Source organism: Grus americana, chromosome 6 (genome assembly GCF_028858705.1).
Source record: "Grus americana isolate bGruAme1 chromosome 6, bGruAme1.mat, whole genome shotgun sequence".
NCBI lineage: Eukaryota > Metazoa > Chordata > Aves > Gruiformes > Gruidae > Grus > Grus americana.
This window is the reverse complement of record NC_072857.1, coordinates 21,904,880-21,926,669: the sequence shown is the minus strand read 5'-3', so window position 1 is coordinate 21,926,669 and position 21,790 is coordinate 21,904,880. Positions and strand designations below refer to the sequence as shown.

The following is a 21,790-nucleotide window of genomic DNA, read 5'->3' as shown; positions in this document are numbered from 1 at the left end:
GGCGTGGGGGGGTAAAAGTAATTAATGGTTTCAGACAGCAATCCTCAAAGCTTTACTAAGTTTACATTATTCTGAGACCACCTGAATAGCACTGAAGTAAACTAAAGCTAGAGGAAATTCATTAGCTATGGTAACAAAGTGATTAATAAGTAGCTTCCATGATAAACTGAAGGCTGGTACTCGGATCACAAACTAGTGCTTATCCAGAGCCAAAAGGGAAGATACACAACTGGAGAAAAACTAGGCATGGTGTTGTATGGAGGACATTCATGATAACAGAGGCTTTTGACAAGTGTTTGAGTACAGACAAGGCTGCTGTATTGTGGTTTTGTTCCTAACAAAAAAGGGGTTTAATTACCTCTGCATGTCAGTCTCCTATCATAAAGATCTACCTTAAAGATCAAATTTTTATCATTTACTTATCATAAAGATACCTATCAAAAAGACAGGTAAATAGTTTCACACTTACGGGAGAATTCAGGCTTGGGGTATTAAAAAGCAATTCAGGAGTCTCACAAAACTTACGACTAGGTCACCCCAAGTATGTCCCGTGAATAAACCAGACATTGGAAACAAGTTCAAGCTTCAGAGGAGCCTGAAGGAGCTAGGCTGCTGCCCAGTTCGAGCCTGGTTTCATGCAGCACGGAACAGAAAATCGCACAAACCGCGGCAGGCTTTTCACCGCGGCCCACCGGCCCCGCTCCCGGCGCTGCACACAGCCCAGCCGCCGCCCCCTCAGCGAGCCCTGAGAAAACATCTTAATTCCAACAGGCATCTCCCAGGGGAAGGAGATGGACTCACAGCTGCCTCTCCCTCGCAGCACCGGCACCAACCGCCTCCGCACAGCAGCCCCGCCCGAGCCTGCCCTGCCCTGCCCTGCCCGCCATGGTGGCTCCACCTCGCGCCGGGGGGACCGTTACCACAGCAACACCACCAGCAGCTCCCAGAACACCCTGCGGCTCCAGTCACGGCAGGAAGGATGGCTGAGCCAATCAGCGGTGCGCTTGTTGCGAGGTGGGTGAGAGGCGGTGCCCAGTTAGAAAGCAGCCGTTGGGTAGGCGGGAAGGCGCCGGCGGTTTGAAAGCTGGTGGGTGCGGGCGGCCTCGGTGAGTCGCTGCTCGCCACATCCGGCTGCCCCGGGCGGGGCTCGGCAGGCACCATCCGCTGGAGCACGGGGGCGGCGTGTGTGGGGGTCCGGCTCGGTGTGAGCCGTGCGGGACGACGGCGAAGGGGTGGGAGCGCCCCAGCAGCAGCAGCAGCAGGGCGCGGTGCCGTTGAGGGCTGCCAGGACCCGGGAAACGACTGTCGGTACCGTGGCGGTCCCGAGCGCAGCGCGGTGACTCCTGACGCAGATAACCAACCCGGGGCTGGTGGAGCAGCAAAAGAAACGTAGCTCCTGTAGCGCTGTTAGCGCTTGCGGTAAAGGTAACAAGAAAAACAACCGAAGGGAAGAGGTTTTAACAACAATCCGAGAGGATAAAACCACCCCCGAAGGTTTATCCTGTGAGTTATAACTGCTGCGATTGTCTTGTGTGTATTGACACTGTATTTATTCACTTAGGTGTCTGTTGTAGCGCAATGGCTAATATAAAGACAGAAGATGAAATAATCCTCTTTGAGAGAGAAATGAAAGAGTTTTGGACCAAGTTAAAAAGCATTTATGGCACTGAACAGATCAATCAGACTTTAGCACTGAGAGATTCATGCCAGGAGTCCATAAAAGCACTTTCAGGTAAAAAGGCTCTATGTTCCTGTTACCTCTATTTTTTCCAAGTTATCATCAAACTTCTTCAGATAACTGAAATAACTTTCCATTACAGAGAAATGGTCCAAGAAGCTGAAAGAAGGGGACATGATGATTGATAAAATTCACGAGTATAGTGATGGTACAGTATGGTGGTTTATTTAACATGTCTAACACTTCTAAAATTAACTTAGTACAGCTGGATAATATGTTTAACTTCCATTTTTAAAAGATAAATAATACCATCAGAATGAAGAAGGACTTAAATCCAAACATATTTGGTTGGTTGCAGGATGTAAATTGCAAGTCAAAAGCAATTTGTTGGAAAATTTAATTGATGATGCAAAAAGATAAACATTGGGTAAAAGTTTTCTGTATAGTGATTTTAGTGCTTAAGTAGTTAAAATAACAAAGTACCAGAAATTGCTGACTGCAATAGGAAAAGTAAATTAAATTGCTTAGTGAAGATAAATATTGTGAGGTTACTTATGCCTCTTCCATATTAGTAATAGAATACAGTCAGCCTATCAGTCTAGGGTTAACTTCTCTGAATTTTGTAGTTAAACTTCAGAATATCAGGTAAAAATAATTGCAGCTCTAATATCATCCAGTGTTTCCATTCCTTGCTTTCTGTCAAACTATTTGTCTGTGGACATGATCCACCATCCTCCTGCTTTGAAGATGTATATAGTTCTGGCATCAGAAACAAATTGCATCTGATTGAAGTATCAGAGGAGCCCCCTACTTAGTAGCTTCTCTTTTGAATAACTTTCGCTTTAAGCCTTTATTTGATGCTGTTAGTATAGTTATGCTGACTTAGCATATATTTCACTAGGTTTTATTCAAATGACTCTCATCAAACTATAGAGATAAGTACTAAATAGCAGGGACCTAATGAATTAACTGTATATGTTCATACTTTTCTTGCCTCGTTTCAGAGATTCTCCAACAGAGCCAACGCATATCAGAAAATCAAGAGCATTTGACAGAAATAAAGTCTAACCTAAATCAAGAAGAAGAGCAAAAGCAGGCCTTGACTGACAGCATCCAAGAGCTTAAAGAAGAGTTGATGAAGAAAAAGGAAAGTAAGTGGAGGATAAGAAGTAGATTTTCTTAATTAGAGGAGGAATTGTTTTCAACACTTGATGGGCTTTTCTACTGTTCTATTTTTTTTTTTAAGTGCTTATCTTACCTTTACTTTGATACTTATGGTGGCTTTTAAAATTCTAGTAATATCTTCTAAAAACAAAGCTGCTAAGGAGAGAGTGGAACGACTATGCAAGTCTAAAGTATTGTTTGAGGAGCGGCTTGGACTGGAGATACGCAGAATTCATGGTAAGTTTCTGTCATTTCCATAGTTTCTATTTGCAGTGATACAATGTGCTTAACATTGGATTGTGCAGTGAAGAGCATACTAGCTTACAGAACTGAAGAACTGCCCCGGCCGAGGTATTACCGTTGTCTCTCAAGCTGGCAGAACATGATATGTTAAAATGCATTTGTCTTTCAAAGAGACCAGGTTTGCTTAACTTACAAGTATTTTAAGAATATTAAGTAAAACTGTAGCTTAATATTGTGATTTTTAGTCATCATTGTGACTCTGCAGCGGATGTTAATGGTATTAATTAATTCTATTTGTGTCTACTTTAGATGAACAATTACAGTTTATATTCAGACACATTGACCACAAAGATCCGGACAAGCCATTTGTGTTTACTCTTTCCATAAATGAACAGGGAGATTATGAAGGTATGTGAATTCTGAATACTTAAGCAAGAGGACAGAATCTGATGCCCCTATTGGAAAAAAGAGGGAGAGCAGTAAAGTACATCTTAGTTGTAACCTTTATATTCCAATTTCTGAATGAAAAATCTTGCAAGGGTAATATTTTTTTTAATTAAGTTTCTCTTGTTAATTTATATGAAAATACAACTGCTTATCTTTGCTCCCTTCCGTTTGTGGAGTTGCTCTTTACTTTGTACTGAGCAAAGCAGGAGAGAGAAGAGATATATAAGGCACAGATAAATGCTTCAGTTTGTAGTTTGCTTCTTCCGTTTATGCTGGAGTGAGTGTTTATGCTGACAGATATATTTCAACCTGTTTGAGAAGCCTAGAGGGCAGAAAAAATGAGGTTCCCCACTATGTGGGAAACCCTCACAGTTGTGTGATGTAGGAGAAAGATTAAAACTTGAAATCCAGCATTTCTCTTCTGTAAGGGTACAACTTTTCAGATTTTAAAGCTGGTTTTGCAATATGGATCTTCAGTCATGAAGAACAGCATTGGTAACTTGAGTACTGTGCTGAGTAGCTTCTGGATGTACTGTTGCTCTGTTATGCCTCTAGGTATGGACTGAATAGACTTTCATTTTTACTAATTCAAATCTAAACTGTGCTGAAGTTAAGTTTATCACATGCTGGGCTACGTCAGTTTTCAGTCTGCCTGCCTGCAGAGCAAGAAAAATTTTTGAGCAGGCTATAGTTTACAGGGAATTGCTGTAACAATTCAAGCAGGAGCACAGCACTGAGTGGGAGGTCTGGAAGTAAAAAATTGTGTACTCTTTGAGGCTTTGTCTTTGCTGAAAGAAAATTATTTAATAGGTTATGAAGCTAAAATATACAAAGATAACATTACATTTATATTTCCTAAGCATGGAAAAAGCACTAATATTGACTATTTTCTTTAATAATAGTCTAATCTTTTGGAAATTTCTGTCTTTTTAGTGACTTCCTGTACTCCTCCTCTGGACTGTATAGCAGAGTTCCAGCTCAAAGTGAGAGAAACTAACAATTTTTCTGCATTTGTTGCCAACATCAGAAAAGCTTTCACTGCTTTATCTTATAAATAGTCTGCATAAAACTAGCTTATACCTCTCCTTCTAGCTGTAGAGAATTTTTTTTTAGTTTCCTTCCTGTATTGTGAATGTATGTATTTATCCATGTCTTACTCTAATTTCTAAATAAAGAAAAATAATGAAAACAGTATTTTAGTTCACTGACATATAAAGATGTTTTGGATCATTCTTCAAACAACAGTATAATCAACTACTTCCTTAACTGAATGTCTCCAGCCATGTAAATTTTGATCCAGTAGCTTAATGATGTAATGATCTCTATTTAGCTACCCAGGAAGATATTAAAAATATAGTACTTCCTGTAATTTATGTCTCTTCCAAAAGCATAGAAGTGTCTCTCAGTTTCTATGTGGTTGGAATATGCCTGAAACCTACCAAAAATAATGCAGTGAATCTTTGCAGTTACTTCACTTACCTGCATCATAGGTCATGATCTTAATTTTTACCCTGTCTTGTACTCTCCAGTGTTAATCACCCACTTTCATACATGTAAATTGTTTTTCTTTGGTCTAAACCCCACGTATTTTAGTGCCTGTTTCAGATTCTTGTCTGGATCCCTATGTCTGTTAGAAACAAAACCATTTGGTGTGCTTGCTATTCTTGAATAAAGCTCTTAATAGGAGCAGGTGGGAACTCTGTATTGGTTTGATCAGAAATCCTAGAGACCTGAACTAGAACCCTGCTGTAGCGGAGAGGTTCCTAGCTCCCAAACTACCCAGCTGGGCAGATGAGCTGGCCTAAAACTTGAACTGCAGTGGTGAAGGAGTAGCACTCAGAAGACTACCAGCCTTAGTGTTTTATCCGGTATGTTTTAGAACAGATTAGTCTTTTTCCTTTATTAAATAAAGCATGTTGGAGTGAAGGACTATTTGTCATTGGAAATCTTAAGACAGAGCAAAGCCTGAATTATAATGTATTAAAGTATGAGATACAGTAGTTAAATCATCTGTGTATCTTGCAGCTTATCAATAAGACTATTGCTGCCACAGAAAAAGAAGTGTTTTAGTACTCAGTTTTGATTATCTTGTTTGTAAAATCTTTTTCTTTTCTAAATATTTAAATGGACATCTGCAACAAGAAAGGAAACTCTTCATTTGATAATAGAGTTCGTATAAAATCTTACTATTCAAAACTGGAAATTGCAGTAGAGTAAAAGACCACTTGAAAATTGATGCTGATCCCTCTCAAAACACAAATTTCTAAGTACATATGTACTGTGTGAAATATAGTGTAAAAATATTCAATGCTCTCCTAAATAATGAAAATAACCCTTTAAAATATCTTTTTCAAGAATGTTCCAAGTTTTTTCAACAAAAACAAAGCTTCAAAACATTTTCTGTGAAGTGAAAACGCTTCATTTAAAATAACTCCCTGTCTCAAAGCACCTATAAACAGACACCCCTGTCTTTCCTGGGAGATGCTGGTTCTGTTAACTACTATAAATTTATACAGCATGTACTTACATTAGCATTTCTTGTTTTATCAGGAGTGGACTTTTGGAGTGAATCTCCTGATGCTCACCGCTTTGGTTCATATCTGGAATGCAAACTGCATTCCTTTTGGAAGGCAACTAAACTGGGAGATGCACCCATAATGCGTTCCTGCTGCTCACATTATGTAGTCCACAGGACAGACCAGAGCTGGTCCAAACCAGTGCTTAGTGCAGATGTTGGTCTTCCCATTTACTAATGTAACTGTAGCAGCACTCACTGTTCTTGCCCCAACCTATAATTGTATGCTTGGGGGAAAAATCCAGAATAAACACTCCCTCCACCCTGCCTTACTCCTATCTTTTCATCAGCTTCTTAATATGTAAACCTGGCCATTTAGGCATGTTTAGATCCAGTGATGCTGACAAGATATTCTTACTACAGTTGAGAATATTGCCCAGTCTGACATGAACCATATTTTAAATCACGTGGTTTGTCTAAACGTAACAGTGCAACTTGCTGGGTACAGCACAGACTATGCGCTCAGTCTTCTGCAAGGTAGCTAAAGTGCATCTTAACAAAACCCAGTAACCCGTGTTTGCGTATGTTGGCTCCAAAATAGAGGTAACCTTCCATTTCTTCTTCCCTGTAGGGCATAATTTGCTATTTTCTAAATAATGCATAATTTTCCTTGGTATGCCAAAATGTCCTACAGCCAGCTACACACAAAACAAGAGCAGTAAGAATGGTAAAGGTGCCAACTGATTACATTACAATTTTAGAACAGAATGGCAGCAGCGATTACTAAGCATTTCTGTAATATCTCAAATGAAATACATCCTCAATTTCTGCCCTGTCCATAAACCCTATGTACTCTGAGAATTTTGTCACCGACAATGGGACAAACAGAGGCATAGGCTGGAAGACTGCCTTCAAGTACTGGGTCTAGTTGTTCATTAGCAGATTTTGCCTCCTTTTCAACCATGCTAACAGGAATATTTAAATACCAGGTATTTCTTTCAATTAATTGCTTCTACCACTAAACGAATGCTATAGGCGCTTTTATGTAGGTCAACAGACTAGCCAGTAGTTTAAAAAAAATGCATTCAGCCAGCTGTACACTTCAATTTTCTCTTCCAGGAGCTACAACTGCTGCTATTACTCTGGTTTGCTGGTATCTCTTCTCTTACTTCCTTGTACAGAAGCCCTCAACTTCCATGTTAGAAAGCCTACCCCTTCTGGCTTCTCACTAATGGCATCGCCCCTGTATCCAGAATGACTGTATTCATTTTGAATACATACTTCTGCCACTCTCTACCTGTCTGTGCCAGCAACTCTTAGTTGCTCTGGAAAGCAAGAAATTAAGGATGATCAACCAAGCATTTTACAGCTGTTGTATGGAAGCAAAAACACAGGCAGTACACAGCCACCTCGTTTCCATGTTTGCAAATGGAGCTGTTTATTCACCAAGGGTGTGCCTGTTGCTCAGGTGCACTCTGTAGCATGTCTGATTTGATCATCATCTTCATAGGAGAAAAAAACCCTGAAACACGCCCTGAGTAACAAAGACAAATGCTCACACTTACTGCCATTTTATTTTCATGTTCATCCCAGGCATGAGCGGTTGGTTTATTGCTTCTAACAAAATTACTTTGCCAAGATTGCTATGCACAGACCATAAAATGTATGACAACCACTGCACTGGAATTTACATTCCTAGGAATTATTTGCTAGAAAAGATGATGTGCTTGGTTGTAAATGTTCTGTGCATATGCCTAAAGGAAGAACTTTGGAATGTTTGTGTGTAATTTAAACCTTTATAGCTCCTTTTGGAGTTTGAATAATGAACCTGCTCATATTTGCCAAGGCAAATCAGATGCAGATCTTACTTCCTCTAAGACACAGCCAGGCATTCCAAAAGAGAGAAAGCTAGGAAAGTGTATAGAATAGATTTGTTTCTTTGCTTATTATAAAATATGAAGTAAAACCAGCTTGTGACATCCCTGAAACAGCCTTATGCTAGCTGAAGATCTGTCTTAAAACCTTTGTGCCTTTATCAAATGCACTTTGTGCTAACAGAATTTCACACACCTGGATCTGTGTCGATTTGGAACTATTTGTTATGAAGCTGCACAATACAGTGATATCCAATAATAGTGAGGATAACTAGGATACTACTATATACTGACCCAAGAGACACAGGTATTGGGACCCCAGCATACTGGATAGCATACAAATACAGACTGAAAGGCTGCGAAGAGCGTATGGGAAAGCTCTTGAGCTCAAAAGCAATATGCAGCTTAGGCACTATGACACACAATCAACCAGACCCCTCCAGCTGGTGCTAGCGCTCCATCTATTAGCAGGATCAGGTTTATCTTATGGCAGACATAGATTTTAGTGAAGGTCAGTAAAGGCTTTTCTTTTTTCATAAATCACTTTGCCAAACCCTGAACTTTGCTTTCCCTTTCAAAGTGCTGACCTGTACTTAGCTACCAAGGCTCAAGCCTGAAATGTGTGGGCCATCAACTAATGCTGACCATACAGAAAACTGCTGATGTCCTGGTGCTCAGCACCTCATCAAATTTATCTCATAGTGTAAAAATCTGGAAAGAAGGTGTTGCATTTATTAGATATTGGAAATACACTGTGAATTTAAAGACTATTGGGAAAACAAAATAATATTAAACATTAATAACATATGTACTAAGTGCACTTAATCACAATTGTTGTTTGTATGCTAGCTGGAGGTCAGGTTTGAAAAGAAATCGAATTACTGTAAGAGTCCTGGCTAACAGAACAGTTTTATTACACACCTACTCAGCCAAGAGTGGAGGTGGGCAAGCTGAGTTTGTTGACATTTTTCATAAACCCTCTTGGATGTTGCTAGACATATTTTAAAAAGCAAACAAACAAGTAATGGCTATACTTAAGACAGACATGGAAGTCATGCTGTGCTTCTGTCATATTCCAGTTGTGTTAGATTACTTACTATCTTCTCTAATGCTTCAATCAACTTTGTGAATTTATTCAGTACCTTGATATTGTCTAAATTAGTCCTGTCATTATAATACTCTAAAATCACTGTGAACTCCTTTGTGAGTGATTTATAACTTTCAAAAGCCCTGCTGAACCCGATATAACAAACATACGCACACATAAATCACTTGGTCCCGCAGGCAGATTACAGTACATTTTTCAACTGTGTGAATAAGCCATCCTAAATAATTATGGTAATACTCACCTTTTTGAAAGCAATAGTTGCAATCCAATTAAATCAGGCTTTACTGCTGAATAGGATTGTATGCCTGAAAGGTTGGGGGGAATGGCTGTGATTACCAGACAGTGAGACTCCATTCTTTTTGTCCTTCTTATTATCCCTAATCACTATAACAATTAGACGCAAAGAATCCTTTAGAATCTTGAGCTTATAAACAAGTTGTTCCAGCAGAAGCAGAGGTAATGAAGCCTGATTTCCTACAGATCTGTAGTTTTGTCCTTAAATGTCCTTGCCATTCTCTTCACTGCGATATCCCAGCTCTTCTTTACAGTCTCCCTCCTGGATGAGAGCCAGCCCACTCCTGAGTTCTGCTACTTGAGCCTCTGCTTGGCTGCTGCTAAAGCTGCAGGACAAGGGTTGCGCTCTACCTTCCTCCAGCGTGGAGCACTGATTTATGTTCTCTCCTTTACCTGGTTGCTGATTTTTAGTACACCGTAAGAACAGTGATAGCTGCAACACAATCTCCCTTTCAAATCCGGACTAATTGAGCAATGGGTTCAAAAGTTGTTAGGAAGACTGACTGCAAAAAATAGTGTTTAATCATGCAAGTCTGTAGTGGTTTTTTATATGACCTTATATATATTTTAAAGTGGCTATGCACTGAAATGATGAATTGAAAGAAGGTACAATTAGTGTTAATTTGATTTCCTTCCTCTTCAGTCACAGCATGTTGAACAATGCTAATTGCTATTGACTCATCTGTTTTGTGACTGTTTGATGGATAACCCTCTGCATGGAAACATGCTCTTTGACTGACTTGCCTCAGTGAATTCTTTCACACTGGCTACTGGATCATGGGCTCAGTTCTTCACTATCCAGCATCTTCTGCACCAGAGCTTCAGCTGGAATAACTGGCTTGGCCAAGAAACAGGTCTGTTGAACGAACCCCAAGTATACATCATTATTGTTTTGATTTAGAAGCATGCTACACTTTACACAGATAGCAATTATCATTAAGGATTCCAGGCATTTAAGAGCAGACTGCATACATTAACCTTTTGGCTGAGAGGAGTAGGTAGAAGTGATAGAAGGCTGGCCTCGTGCGTGGTGTGCTAGCTAAGTTAAAGCACAATGCGTTCGAGTAAATGCTTACCTTGTAGGTTAGAAATAAAAACAGGCAATTAACTAATATTTAAATTTCCAAATGAAGATAACGAGATAAACTTGCTTGTTTAACTCCATGTCTGACACAGCCCCATTAACGGAAAGCAAATTGGTAATTGTATTCTTTTAACATTAGTTGTCAGTATCAGCATGACTTACTGGTCTGTATTTTCCTACATGTAGTGCAAAGGCAGACAAGCCATCTGATAGAATCATGTTTCTAAAGAAATGAAGGAAAACCTCTTCTGACATGCAATCCTCAATGCTGTCATCTGCAACTCTGCAGCAATTAGCTGTCACTTTAGGCTCCAGCCTTCCCTAAGGTTAGGCCATAACTCTGACAGTCTGCTTGGGACTGTATTACAGTAGGGACCACTAAGTGCTCTGCTAATGGCATCGTAATGAATCAAAATACCAAATTTACAGTCAATGTTCCTGCAATTTACATGAGAAAGAGGGTTTACTTTCCTCAGCTGCTCATGCTGAAGTTTACCTCAACTATCATTTCTTGACTATGTTGTTTGGTGCAGAACAAGCATTAAAAATTTGCATCCAATCTTGCTTTTGGTTGTGTATTAATCCTATCCAGATTGCAGTTGATGTCACTGTTAGCAAACCATTTTTCCTCTTCCAAATAATAGAGCAAGAATTTTATAGTAGTTACCTGCCAAATCTTACAGATGAGTTCTTATATAAGAATTCTGCCATGCCAAACAGCTCATTTTGTGCTGGATGCTTGAACTAGTTACAAGAGTAGCACAGAATATCACAGCTTAACTATGAGCAATCTCAATGTTTGCATACTCTTTATTTGACAAAATTATCTGGGGAAAAAAAAAGGATCCAATTAGTAAGAAATTGCTTTGAAAGGGGAGCAGCTATTTGAAGAACTTCATCTGAAGTTCACAGCAGTCCGGCTGCTCTTTACATCCACCTGGTCCAGGGGGCACCACAACTCAGGTCATCACTTCCTCAATGTTGCTGAAGTACCAGATGTTGGACGTATATTTTAAGTCATCTAGACTACTAATGTGCAAATCCTTTTCTGAAGCCGGCATATGGATTGGGTTGTCCGATATAACAGCAGCTATGGGCACTGATCTCACTTGGAGATTGTTCAGTGAGAAACCACAGATAAGAATGAGATACAGTAACATCTAAATACTTTGGCTGAATTAAGTTTAAATTAAAATTAGATGAGAGACTATGTAAACACAACTGTAAAATAGTAAGACTTTCTGGGAGGAGGCAGCTCTTTCAAAGATACCGTGGGAGAGCAAGAGTGATTAAAATCACTATTACTGGGAGTTAAAAGGGGTGGCTATCTTTAAAATGAGCCCAGAAACAGGACAGAAAGTTGCTAGTTAGGTTGCTACAGGAGGGAGCTTATGCAATTATCATCCCACTTCTGAATTTCAAGATTCTTTTTTCGTGTGAAAAGATTGCAAAAATTTTCCTAAATATGTTAAGAAATGCTACTATCATGCAGTTGTACGGGGGGGGGGGGAATCTTAGTCCTATTTTTGAATGAATAATAATAATATGCATAGTATTTTCTAGGGAGAGGACCTCACACTTGGGTGTTTAAAAAATACCAGAGCTGCAATGGTATTTTTCAGATGTTTAAGAGAGAGTATTAATTTGTGAATGTAAATATATGTTGCCAGTAAGTAGCTTTATAAAGTACCTTATCTTTTCATCTAATTAGTGAACTATAGCACTAACATTACAAGTTGGCCATACTGCTCTTACGGATAAAAACTACCATACTGAACTATCTTATAATACTTAATTTTATATTGCACTTTCCACTGACTAAAAGCTAAAAGTTCTGTGTCACATCTAAACAATTACATTTGAAAGTCAGAACCCTACAAACACCTCCGTATTGCACACAACTCTGCATTTAAGCAGTCCCTCTACAAGAATTATCAACGGCTTGGCAGACTCAGGACCAAAGAAGATAAGTATAAAATCCTACAGTGCTAAAGCCGCCTTCTAAGGTACAAGATGGAAGGTGTGTGATCCTTACCCTTGCTCCCTGCTCCACTACATGGTGCAGAGGCCTCCGGTGGGCACTGCTGTCTTCTACTGGCAGAGCTCTGCAGATTTAGGCCTGGCACGGCACGTGCCTTAGGTACACCACTATTCTGCCTAGTTAATACATGTCATTGTTTTATTCATTTGCTTTGTGCAAATAGGTTTTGGATTATTGGAATTAACTTTTCACAGAGCTACAATCTCTGGATTTTACAGTCCAGAGGGAAGGACAGTCACCAGTGAGAACTCTGGATATGCAAGTTTGCCCAGCATGCATTCCAGTTTCATACCTATTACACATACCAACGTTCATTTGGTATCTCTCATACTTTTTAATATTGAGTGTGTTCACATTTTAAAATTGCCCAGCATGGGAACTCTGTGGAAAACAGCCTATGATGATCATATGGCAACCATCTTGGACTCCTCTATACCTAAGCACAAACTGGCATCCTGCTCTGTGAAATCCACATAAGAAGGTAACCCACTGACAAGGGTAGGCAGTGTAAAATGTGTCATGGGGCAGGACTGGCATCCTACAGAACTGGGCAGTAAGACGACCAAAAAACCAGAACAAATTAGGGAAACAGCAACCCTCCACCCACATAGCAGAGCCGGGACTAACAGCATGGAGTGGGAATCCCTCCACACAAGCTCCCAGCCTCTGTCCATCACAGCATGATGAGCTACCAAGTCACATGGCAATTTGGATTCCTTCCACTCACCTTCTGTATCATAGGAGACTGTGTCACCACCTTTTAGCCCTTCTAAAGCAGCACAGACCTCCTCTCTTCTTCTGAGAACTATTGTGTTTCTTGTACAGAGAGACCTTTACAGACTCGAAGGCACTACATCAAAAAATTCCTGCTCTTTTTCACATTATCCTGAGCCATTTTCTGTACACAGTGGCTCTCCTTTGTGCTATGTAAGTTGAAGGGTATATGTGGAATAGGAAGCATAAGACTTTAGACATATTCCTGGACAAATTCCCACATAATTAAATATCTTCATTAAAAAAGAATTTAAATGCCATATTAAACCCACTATAAGATTTTTTTATATATATATATCTATCTATATATCTCAAATGGAGACATATTAACAACTACAGTAATTAGTTCTTTAAACTCACTGCAAATCCCCAGGTTTACTTGTCTTCCAGAGGCAACACCTCAACTGATGTGGGGAGATTCCTATATAATGAGAACTGTTGCCGCAATTTTCTGCTGAAGTTGTAAGAATGTTTTCATCCATCCCATTTATAAGTACCTCCTTTTAATGCTGCACCAGACTCTGCCTGACAACAGTATTTTGTAGGCTTTACTTTGGTGAGCGTATAAAAGCAATTCCAGCTCAGTGTGTTGCTACACATGGATAACTCCTTGTTTAAAAAAAAAAAACCCCAAAACCAAAACCCAAAAGCAACCAAAACCCTCTTCCCCTCTTCCTTTTAACAGTAGTGAAAAAACACAGAATCCTATCATAAATAAGCAAGCATATTTGGTCTAGTCTAATGGTAGAGGTCTGAAAGATGCAGCTTCCTCAGCAAAATCAAGAGCTGCAGCTTTTTCTCAGGAGAACCACTGTACAAGTGACCCTCTTCTCTTACTTCTAGAACTGGTTAGTAGGTGGTGCTTTGCTGAATGACACTTTAGCCTGAAACATCTGAATGAACATCTACTTTTAAAAACTCTGACCACCTAGACTGAAAAAAAGACAGCTTCTCCAAAGTACGTCCAGCCAGACATTCAGAAATGATTAACATGCAAAATTTTACTTTTGAAATCCTAGCAAAATGTCTTTTTTTTTTAATAAAAATATTTTAATTTGTATAGAGAGAACTTGTCCTTCTAACACTTACAGTTTCATACAAGAAATAACATTAAATACCGCAGTGATGAAGTCAGCAAAGACATACTTGGATCATCTCTAAAAATGCTGGAGTCTGCAGTGTGGATAACAATACTGGAGCTAAAACAAAGGAAAGCATTGTTTGCATTTCATAGAAAAGAGAAGAAAACCAACACTACATTCCTAATACTTATGTTTATTATGAAAGTGTCTCCAAATTAAAATAGCCCACAATACTGATTGGTTCCAGAGATTTTATGAGGAATAATTATTTTCCATATTAAAAAAAACCCCAAAACCAACTGAGTTAAACACAAAATAACTCCCAAACTTCTACACAACAGCTATATGTGAAAGGACTTCTAGCTAGCACATCACTGTGTCTTGGACAGTGGAGTTCCTACGTATCACTGCATTTCTGAAAGAGTTGCTCAAGCACAAGATTGTCATGAAAACACAGGCGAAATAGTGTCATCTGCCTCACCCTGACTTGCAACAGGTAGTCAACATGCACAGTATGGTATGAGAGCTGGTGTATAAAAGTTAAACCCCGGAACTGCAAGAAGCTGAAGCTCAACAGAAGCCAGAAAATGTTTTGTTGCACAGATCATTATAGGTCATGTAAGACAGTAATTTTGGCCTTTTCTCTGACGTATGATCATTGACACGGCTCTAAAACATAATTTCATAGTATTTTCTCCAGTTTCTTAGTTAAAAGCCATTTCAAAGACTGACAATTCTGTACAGACACACTCAAACACTGTGTTTTCATTGCAACTACAATCAGAAATCTTTACAATTTAAAGGCTACACATGTATGCCACTTTTCCAAAATTCCACTAGTGCTTTTTAAAAAGAAAAGAAAAAAAAAGAATAAGGTTGTCTTACTGAAGTTCCCACTAGGTCCCTGTTCCAAATCAAAACCAGTCAAAATAAGTAACACAAACTGATTTTGCTTTACGGTTTAAAGGCAACTGTAGTTTGCAGAACACATAGTGTAGTAGTTAGGCCTAACAGGGTCTACATTACAGAAGGGTAAAAAGTATTCGATAGCTCCTCTCGCACAAATGTCACAAGAAGTAGACAACAGGACACGTACAAAAATGAGTTGTAGCAAAGAGATTAAAAAAATACCAAAGCATCAACTGTAGAAAACCAATGGTAGTTCATATTTCTCTGAGAATACGGAAGGCTGCAGTAATGAGAAGATGAACGAAACAGGCATTAGGTTTCCTACTAGAATACTCTATGTAAAACACATGTGGTGTCTAAATCAACCCGTGCTGATCATCATTGACAGGTGCTGCAGGGTAACAGCTTTCGCTGTTGTGTCCCATTCAGAACCAGAAAGTGATTTTCACTCAAAACAGATATAGATTTAAGACAAGAATCCCTTCACTGTAAGCAAAGCTTTCATGCATGTACTTGGGTCTCAGAAAAAGGATTTGGCATTGGGAATCATACAGAACGGTCACAGGCTGAAACAGGAGCATCTGAAGCTGCGACACCTGTTCCAATTCTGCTGGAATCATTAAATAAATCACACACAGAAAAAACTACAAAATGGCAACAAGGAAACAGCACGGGACACTTTGGTATTTTAGAACTAGTGCTATTCAACATTGATCAAGATCCAGAAATTCCAACATCCACCCTTGTTGTTTGATCAGATATTTCTACCATTTTCTGCAATGTTTGTTTTTAGGCTTTTATGAAAAAAATCCCACCATCTATTTTTCTTTTGGTACAAAATACGCCAATATGGAAAACAGTAAACAAAAGGAGACCTGAATCTTATTTTACTATATTCTGGGCTGGCTAGGGAGAGAAGACAAATTCTTACTATTCACTAATAAACTCTACGTATCATTTCCTCATTTTTCTACTTCAACATCTCAACCACTGTGTTGTGTACTGTACTATAAAAAAGGAGCATAGAAGTTGAAGACAAATAGGTTATAGAGTAGAAACCCTCATTTCTAAAATGACTAAAATGACAATTCTACAAAAGGTAAGAATATACAGAACCTTTTAAGATCTCGCATTTACCATGAGCCATGCGAATCATTTCAATCCATTTTCTGGAATATGTGTGATTATCCTCTAAATATTTGATGGCCTCCAAAAGCACCTTGCAAAGCTCTTATGCAGAGAAGCAAACAAATTCAAATGAAAAAGGAAATAGTTGCATGACATTCTCTCTGCAGAGTGGAAGATGAAGCCAAAATTTTGACATCCATTGGTTAAAGCAATGAATCAAAACACACTGCCAATTATGATCACTAAAACACTTGGTCCTTCCCACTAAAGACAGAAAAAAATGTTTGAATTTTTACTTTCTATAAAAAAAATAGTAGCTTGAAAGTTTAGTGATTGTTCAGCAAAGTTTAGTGAAGTTCGCAATGCTTCCTTAGTCTTATCCCATTTCCTCAAACATGTCATTTGAATCTGTCGTCTCACATATTTTCCAAACATAGCTGTATTAAGTGTATTCTAAGCTGCTAAGAACAGCCTCCAAAAAGCCAGGTTTATATGAGACAAGTAAGTAGCTGAGCGTCAGCTGAACCATGGTAACCGTGCACATGCTTTAGCACATCATAGATGCAACCAAATTTAAACCTCAAAGGAAGAGTTTCAGTCCAAGCTGCGTTATTTAACAGTGGGGGCACACTAAGAGCATACGTAGCCTTTGATGGTGAATCATCTCAAGGGTTGTAGCCTTGACTGTACATCTGAATCAACACTATACAGCACAGCTGGGGAGGACCAATAGGGACCAAAGGTCTCCTGCCTCTTGCACAGGGATTATTTTTGGCGCTGCTCTCTGTCCTGATATCAACATTACAATACTATTGTTTGTTGTGTATGTTGATAGTTCAGAGCAACATTCTGGCTCCATATAAGACAAAATATTTTGCCCAAATGCCATTTTTGTAACCATCTTTGCAGAAGGGAAATGGTCCAGTGGAGGTAGTAATCAACACCATGGAAGAGGTGTGTTTCAACTGTTATTCTCAATGACCATCTTAGTGGGTCAGATTTCAGAAATTAGATTGTTCATTCAACATATCCCAGGACGGTTTTGTTTTAAAATCTTAGTATCATCTTGACAGTAATTATTAAACAACTGGCACTTCAAATACTGCGGATGGGATACTTTCTGTTGCAATCGGTGTATTTTCACATGTACAACCTGCCCTGCAGATAACTGTATGAAATCAGAAGCACAGGAGACAGATGAGAAAAATCAGAGGCAGAGAAGCTTTTGAGGGAGAAGGAGATTTAAATAAGACTCCCTTGCTCCCTCAGATATATTCATGGACATATAAGCTACGCAACTGCTGAATTACAAGGTTACCTGGCTTTTTCAGATGCTCTGTGGGTAGTAAAACTGACAGCTCTTTTACGATTTACAATTTTTCAGTTTTCTTACCTTTATGGTCTACTAAGTGGAGGTACTATTTTCCGTCATGCCATTCTGCCCATCCTTTTAGCATATTTTTTGCTAAATGCACAAGGGTCCCTATGGATAATAAAGGTTTCAGAAGTTTTCAAGACTGACCGGTAGAATAGGACAAATCTCAGTTTTTCAGAAGAAAGAAGTGGCAACACAACTTTCTTCAACGGAGTCTGTATAAAATAGAGCCTTTAAAGATGTTTCATGGCATCAGAAACCATCTATATTTTGCTATTTGCATAGATGGAAGGAATCAGAAATATTTCCTGGCTTAGAGTTCCAGCTGAACATGGCACTCCAATCTCTTTGTATATAGAAGACACACATTTTTTTCCCGGTTTGTTCCTTCCTTTTTTTTTCTTTTTTTTTTTTTTTCTTCTTTTTTTTTAATATATATTAAGTCTTTGGTCTATAAGCATATTGGTTCTATGTGCACATACACAATACTGTTGAACAGTAGGTTGCATAGAGTCTGTTACCCAAGAACCTCACCTACTTTTGGCACTGCTGTCACATATTGCAGAAAAGTATCCTGCACGAGTTGTATGATCCTTAACATCTTACATCAAACTTTGATCTAGAGACTGGAAGAAGTGTGTATATAATGTTAAAAAATATGTTTATTTTGGGTGTTACTTTGTCTTCTTTGGGACACAGTTTGTAAATCTTGGATGAAAAAGGAGAGCAAAACTATTTTATAAACACCCCTAATTTTATTTCTAGAGGTGATGAAATACTGCTGAGCATTTGAAGTTTGCTGTGAATTATGTTAAGTGAATTTTGCTCAAGTTTTCATGCATTTAAAATAAACTACTTCTATTAATGTATGACATTCTGCCTTCTCTCTCTTCAGCCTACTAAGAAAGTGGCAATAATTATAAGAACGGTACCTAGACTGAACTGTGTCCGAGGAAGCAATGAACTTTCATGTGCTGTTTTTTCCATTACACCCCTGCTCTCATCCAGCTGAATGTGCAAGAACAGTTTCAGGAGTGAGGTCTGGATTCACAATGGTGCACTTGAACAAACACTTTTCAACATGGAATCTCTGCAAAAAGCTAGAATCTGTAGAGGTCAAAAATTGCAAGGCAAAAAAAAAAGTGAGAATGAGTTTATCCTAACTGTTGACATCAATGCTTCTGGGTATTTGCACAACTAATCAAGTCTACTTCTAATGCAATTAACCATTAAATTGAATTTTAAATTATACTAAAATAATATCCCACAATTACCACAGGTTTTTTTTCCCCAAATTGCTAATTGACCACATTACCTACTATTTAAAATATCAATCCAGTGTTTTAAAAATTTATGTTGAAGGAACGGCCACTGTGATTTGATAGGCAATTTCAAAACCAGCACTTTAAAACACAAAGATAGCAAAAATATCTGAAGCAGATCTAGAATCTATAAAGCTATGTTCTATCTTACTGTAAGTAACAAATCAAGCAACTATTACTTATAGCAGACTCAGCAAAAGCAACAGGGATGGACAGAAGAGATCTGAGCGCGATGCTCTCCACCACTGAGAATCCCAAGAGATAAAGTTTGAGAATGGACATTCCCTTTTGTACAGAAGTTCCCAAAAGAACACAAAATAAATAATACTTCAAAGACAGTACAAGTGAAAATACTGCTCCCATTGTGTCAGTTACATACACATACAGCATGCCTACGTATACAGAATGGTGTGTTGTCTTCATTCACAAACAGGAAATATGGCAGTGCACTATCAGAATGCTTTGATACTCCTAATTTTTTCTGATGCTGAGATATATGAAGAAACTGCATTCACAACTTATAATTTACTTCCAGTAGCAAACAGTTCATTCTGTTCGTGTCTCATGATTGAACTCAAGGATTAATGCTCCTCTGAGCAAGTGCCACCAGTAAGATACCCATTTGTCCCGTTGGCACCACCGGTCCCATTAGTGGTGATAGTGCTGTGTGGGGTCTTTGAACGAGGTACTGTTTCTTCCTCATCTGAGCTTGACTCAATGTCACTTCGGTCATCCTTTGCTACCTGTAGAATTTGAAAAAGCAAACGGTAGGTGACTGTAAGGAAACAACTTTTTGGTTCAAGCCAGAATCAGAGAATTCAAACATTTTTCAATCTGAGCTTTGAAGGCTATCTCAGCTCTGGGGCACTTCTCTGCCTTTGCCTGCCTGTACACGCACATGCCACGTGCAAAGGCAGGGTGAGAACTTTGCACTGGTGCATTGAAGGTAGCATGTCAAAGTGAGGGCACAGTGCTCGAAGCAAAGGGTAGTGCGCACACTAAAGGAACCTACAATCCAAGCTCCCAAATTCAATCTAGCCCCCCCCACACCCCCTGCCCTCCTACTACTTTATTTCCTGTGCTTCTCTTTGACCTGATAATACAAAATATTCTACCCAACTTCCTCCCCCCTCACCTCCCAACTTATTCCCTAGAGGGCACACGGCTCCAGGGAACAGTGCTATGGGCTGGCAGTAGGAGACAGTAGTACTGGCCAAAACATAACTCACCACACTAGGTAACTCTGGCTTCAGGCAAGTGGTGAGAACGGGGCTTGGAAACCGTGGACATAGTCCACTTCAGGAACCACAAACGTACTTCAGCAATTCAACTATCTGCCCCATCACGTTACTGGAAAGCTATTTCAGAAACAGACTGACCTTAATTGCTAGGGATTTCCTGCTAATTTCCAGCTGACTTCCTTCCTGCTGGTTTATACCCATTTACTACTGGGTGAATGCCGCTCCTTAGGTTAAGGAGTCTGCTCTCCTTCTTTGTAGAGCTCTTTGAAGGTCATAGAGGAAGATCACTAAGTTTGAGAGCTGAGTCCCTTCGGAATCCCTGAGGTGACTTTGCTTCACCCCATTCAGTCAGGTGCACTCAAAACAAGTAAAACCATGAGGAAGCCAACAAAAGGCAGGTTAAGGAGAGCAAACAAGGGCAACAGAAAAGAAAATCCTGCAAAGGAAAGGCCCCATCTGCCCTTTTTTTAAGGAGATGTTTTTCCCAGGGTGGTAACAATGGCACTGCCAACATGTAGGATTATAGGGTAACTCAGGTCAGAAGAGACCTGAGTCTCTTCTATGATTCATAGGCTTTTCATAGATTCAGGAAATCTATGCCCAACCTCTTGCTCAATGTAGGGTCAGCTGTGGAGGCAGGGTCACACAGGGCTCTACCAAGTCTGATCTTGAAAATCTGCAAAACTGGTAAGAGTGCATCAGATGAAGTAAAAAAAAAAGCATCAACAAAAAGTGGTCTGAAGTCTAAGCTGCATGCAGCTTTAAAGATGCAGCCTTCCATGCCTGCTTCTAGCCCTGTTTGTATAGCTGAGCTTCCTAATTTGTTCAGAATCTATCCATGCTGTGCTGGTTGCCACATCAGGTGATTACAATTGACTTTACTATAGCAAATGGACATAAAGAGGGCAAAACACATGGCAAGTCTTTTTCACAAAGAAATCAAAACAATAAAGGACAGGGCCACTAAATGTAATTTTTTTCTTACAGGAATCCTCCCGTACTCCAGAAAGCCCTCGTGACAATTCTGCTCTCCAGCTCTCACCTCAGAAACAGTCATTTGCCTTTGGGGCTCCCAATGTTGCTACCATCCCTGCAATATCCTAACACCTGAGTTACTCTATTTTGCTTGGGAACACAGAAAAAAGAAACACGCAGTTCCCATACACCTCACCTCCTAATAAGTAAAGTTTCTTATGTCAATGTCTAGCAAGCATGCAATTCTGACATCCATGAAACTGGACTTCAGCTGAGGTCAGAAATTTGATTTCATACTTACACAGCTTCAATTAACAGATTACTTCAGTCTCTTTTATATAAAAGACTATATTAAAGCTGTTGAGGATACAGAAATACACTTAGAATTACACTATTGTCAGACAGAAGAGAACGGGCCCAGCACAGGGTACTGAGTGCCTGTGATCGATGTGAGGGCAAACCATATGATTGAAAAATTCTGTGTCATCTTACGTTCTCTTAATATATTAGATTTGCTGCCAATTCTTCTGAAGGGT

General features: G+C 39.3%; 3 protein-coding genes across 9 annotated transcripts in view; 1 reads left to right on the top strand and 2 right to left on the bottom strand.

Moving 5' to 3' along the window:
• Positions 1–925, bottom strand: part of G6PC2 (glucose-6-phosphatase catalytic subunit 2) — a 38,542-nt gene extending 37,617 nt beyond the window's left edge. For 5 of the 6 annotated variants that reach the window (XM_054830841.1, XM_054830843.1, XM_054830842.1 and 2 more), the window contains exon 1: positions 802–925. Coding sequence is in view for 1 of the 6 variants with exons in the window: in XM_054830839.1 (XP_054686814.1) it covers positions 802–887 (86 nt within the window). In the remaining 5 variants the exon portion in view is untranslated. The remainder of the gene's footprint in view (positions 1–801) is intronic. The other variant, XM_054830839.1, reaches the window with a different exon arrangement.
• Positions 926–1,080: 155 nt separating this feature from the next.
• SPC25 (SPC25 component of NDC80 kinetochore complex) lies at positions 1,081–6,637 on the top strand. The gene is made up of 7 exons (XM_054830846.1): positions 1,081–1,425; positions 1,562–1,732; positions 1,821–1,886; positions 2,683–2,829; positions 2,975–3,079; positions 3,395–3,493; positions 4,466–6,637. The coding sequence occupies exons 2-7, from the start codon at positions 1,579–1,581 to the stop codon at positions 4,588–4,590; spliced, it is 696 nt and encodes a 231-aa protein (XP_054686821.1). The 5' UTR covers positions 1,081–1,425; positions 1,562–1,578; the 3' UTR covers positions 4,591–6,637.
• A 12,417-nt stretch (positions 6,638–19,054) lies between these two features.
• The window catches only part of CERS6 (ceramide synthase 6), a 125,198-nt gene continuing 122,462 nt past the window's right edge, over positions 19,055–21,790 (bottom strand). For both annotated transcript variants that reach the window (XM_054830835.1, XM_054830836.1), the window contains one exon: positions 19,055–19,781. In XM_054830835.1, the coding sequence (XP_054686810.1) occupies positions 19,620–19,781 (162 nt within the window). In that variant the 3' untranslated portion in view covers positions 19,055–19,619. The remainder of the gene's footprint in view (positions 19,782–21,790) is intronic.

Coding starts and splice junctions, on each gene's coding strand:
- SPC25 (XM_054830846.1), top strand. CDS start 1,579: ATGGCTAATATAAAGACAGAAGATGAAATAATCCTCTTTGAGAGAGAA. Junction 2,830..2,974: donor GTTGATGAAGAAAAAGGAAA/GTAAGTGGAGGA, acceptor TTAAAATTCTAG/TAATATCTTCTAAAAACAAA. Junction 3,494..4,465: donor TGAACAGGGAGATTATGAAG/GTATGTGAATTC, acceptor CTGTCTTTTTAG/TGACTTCCTGTACTCCTCCT.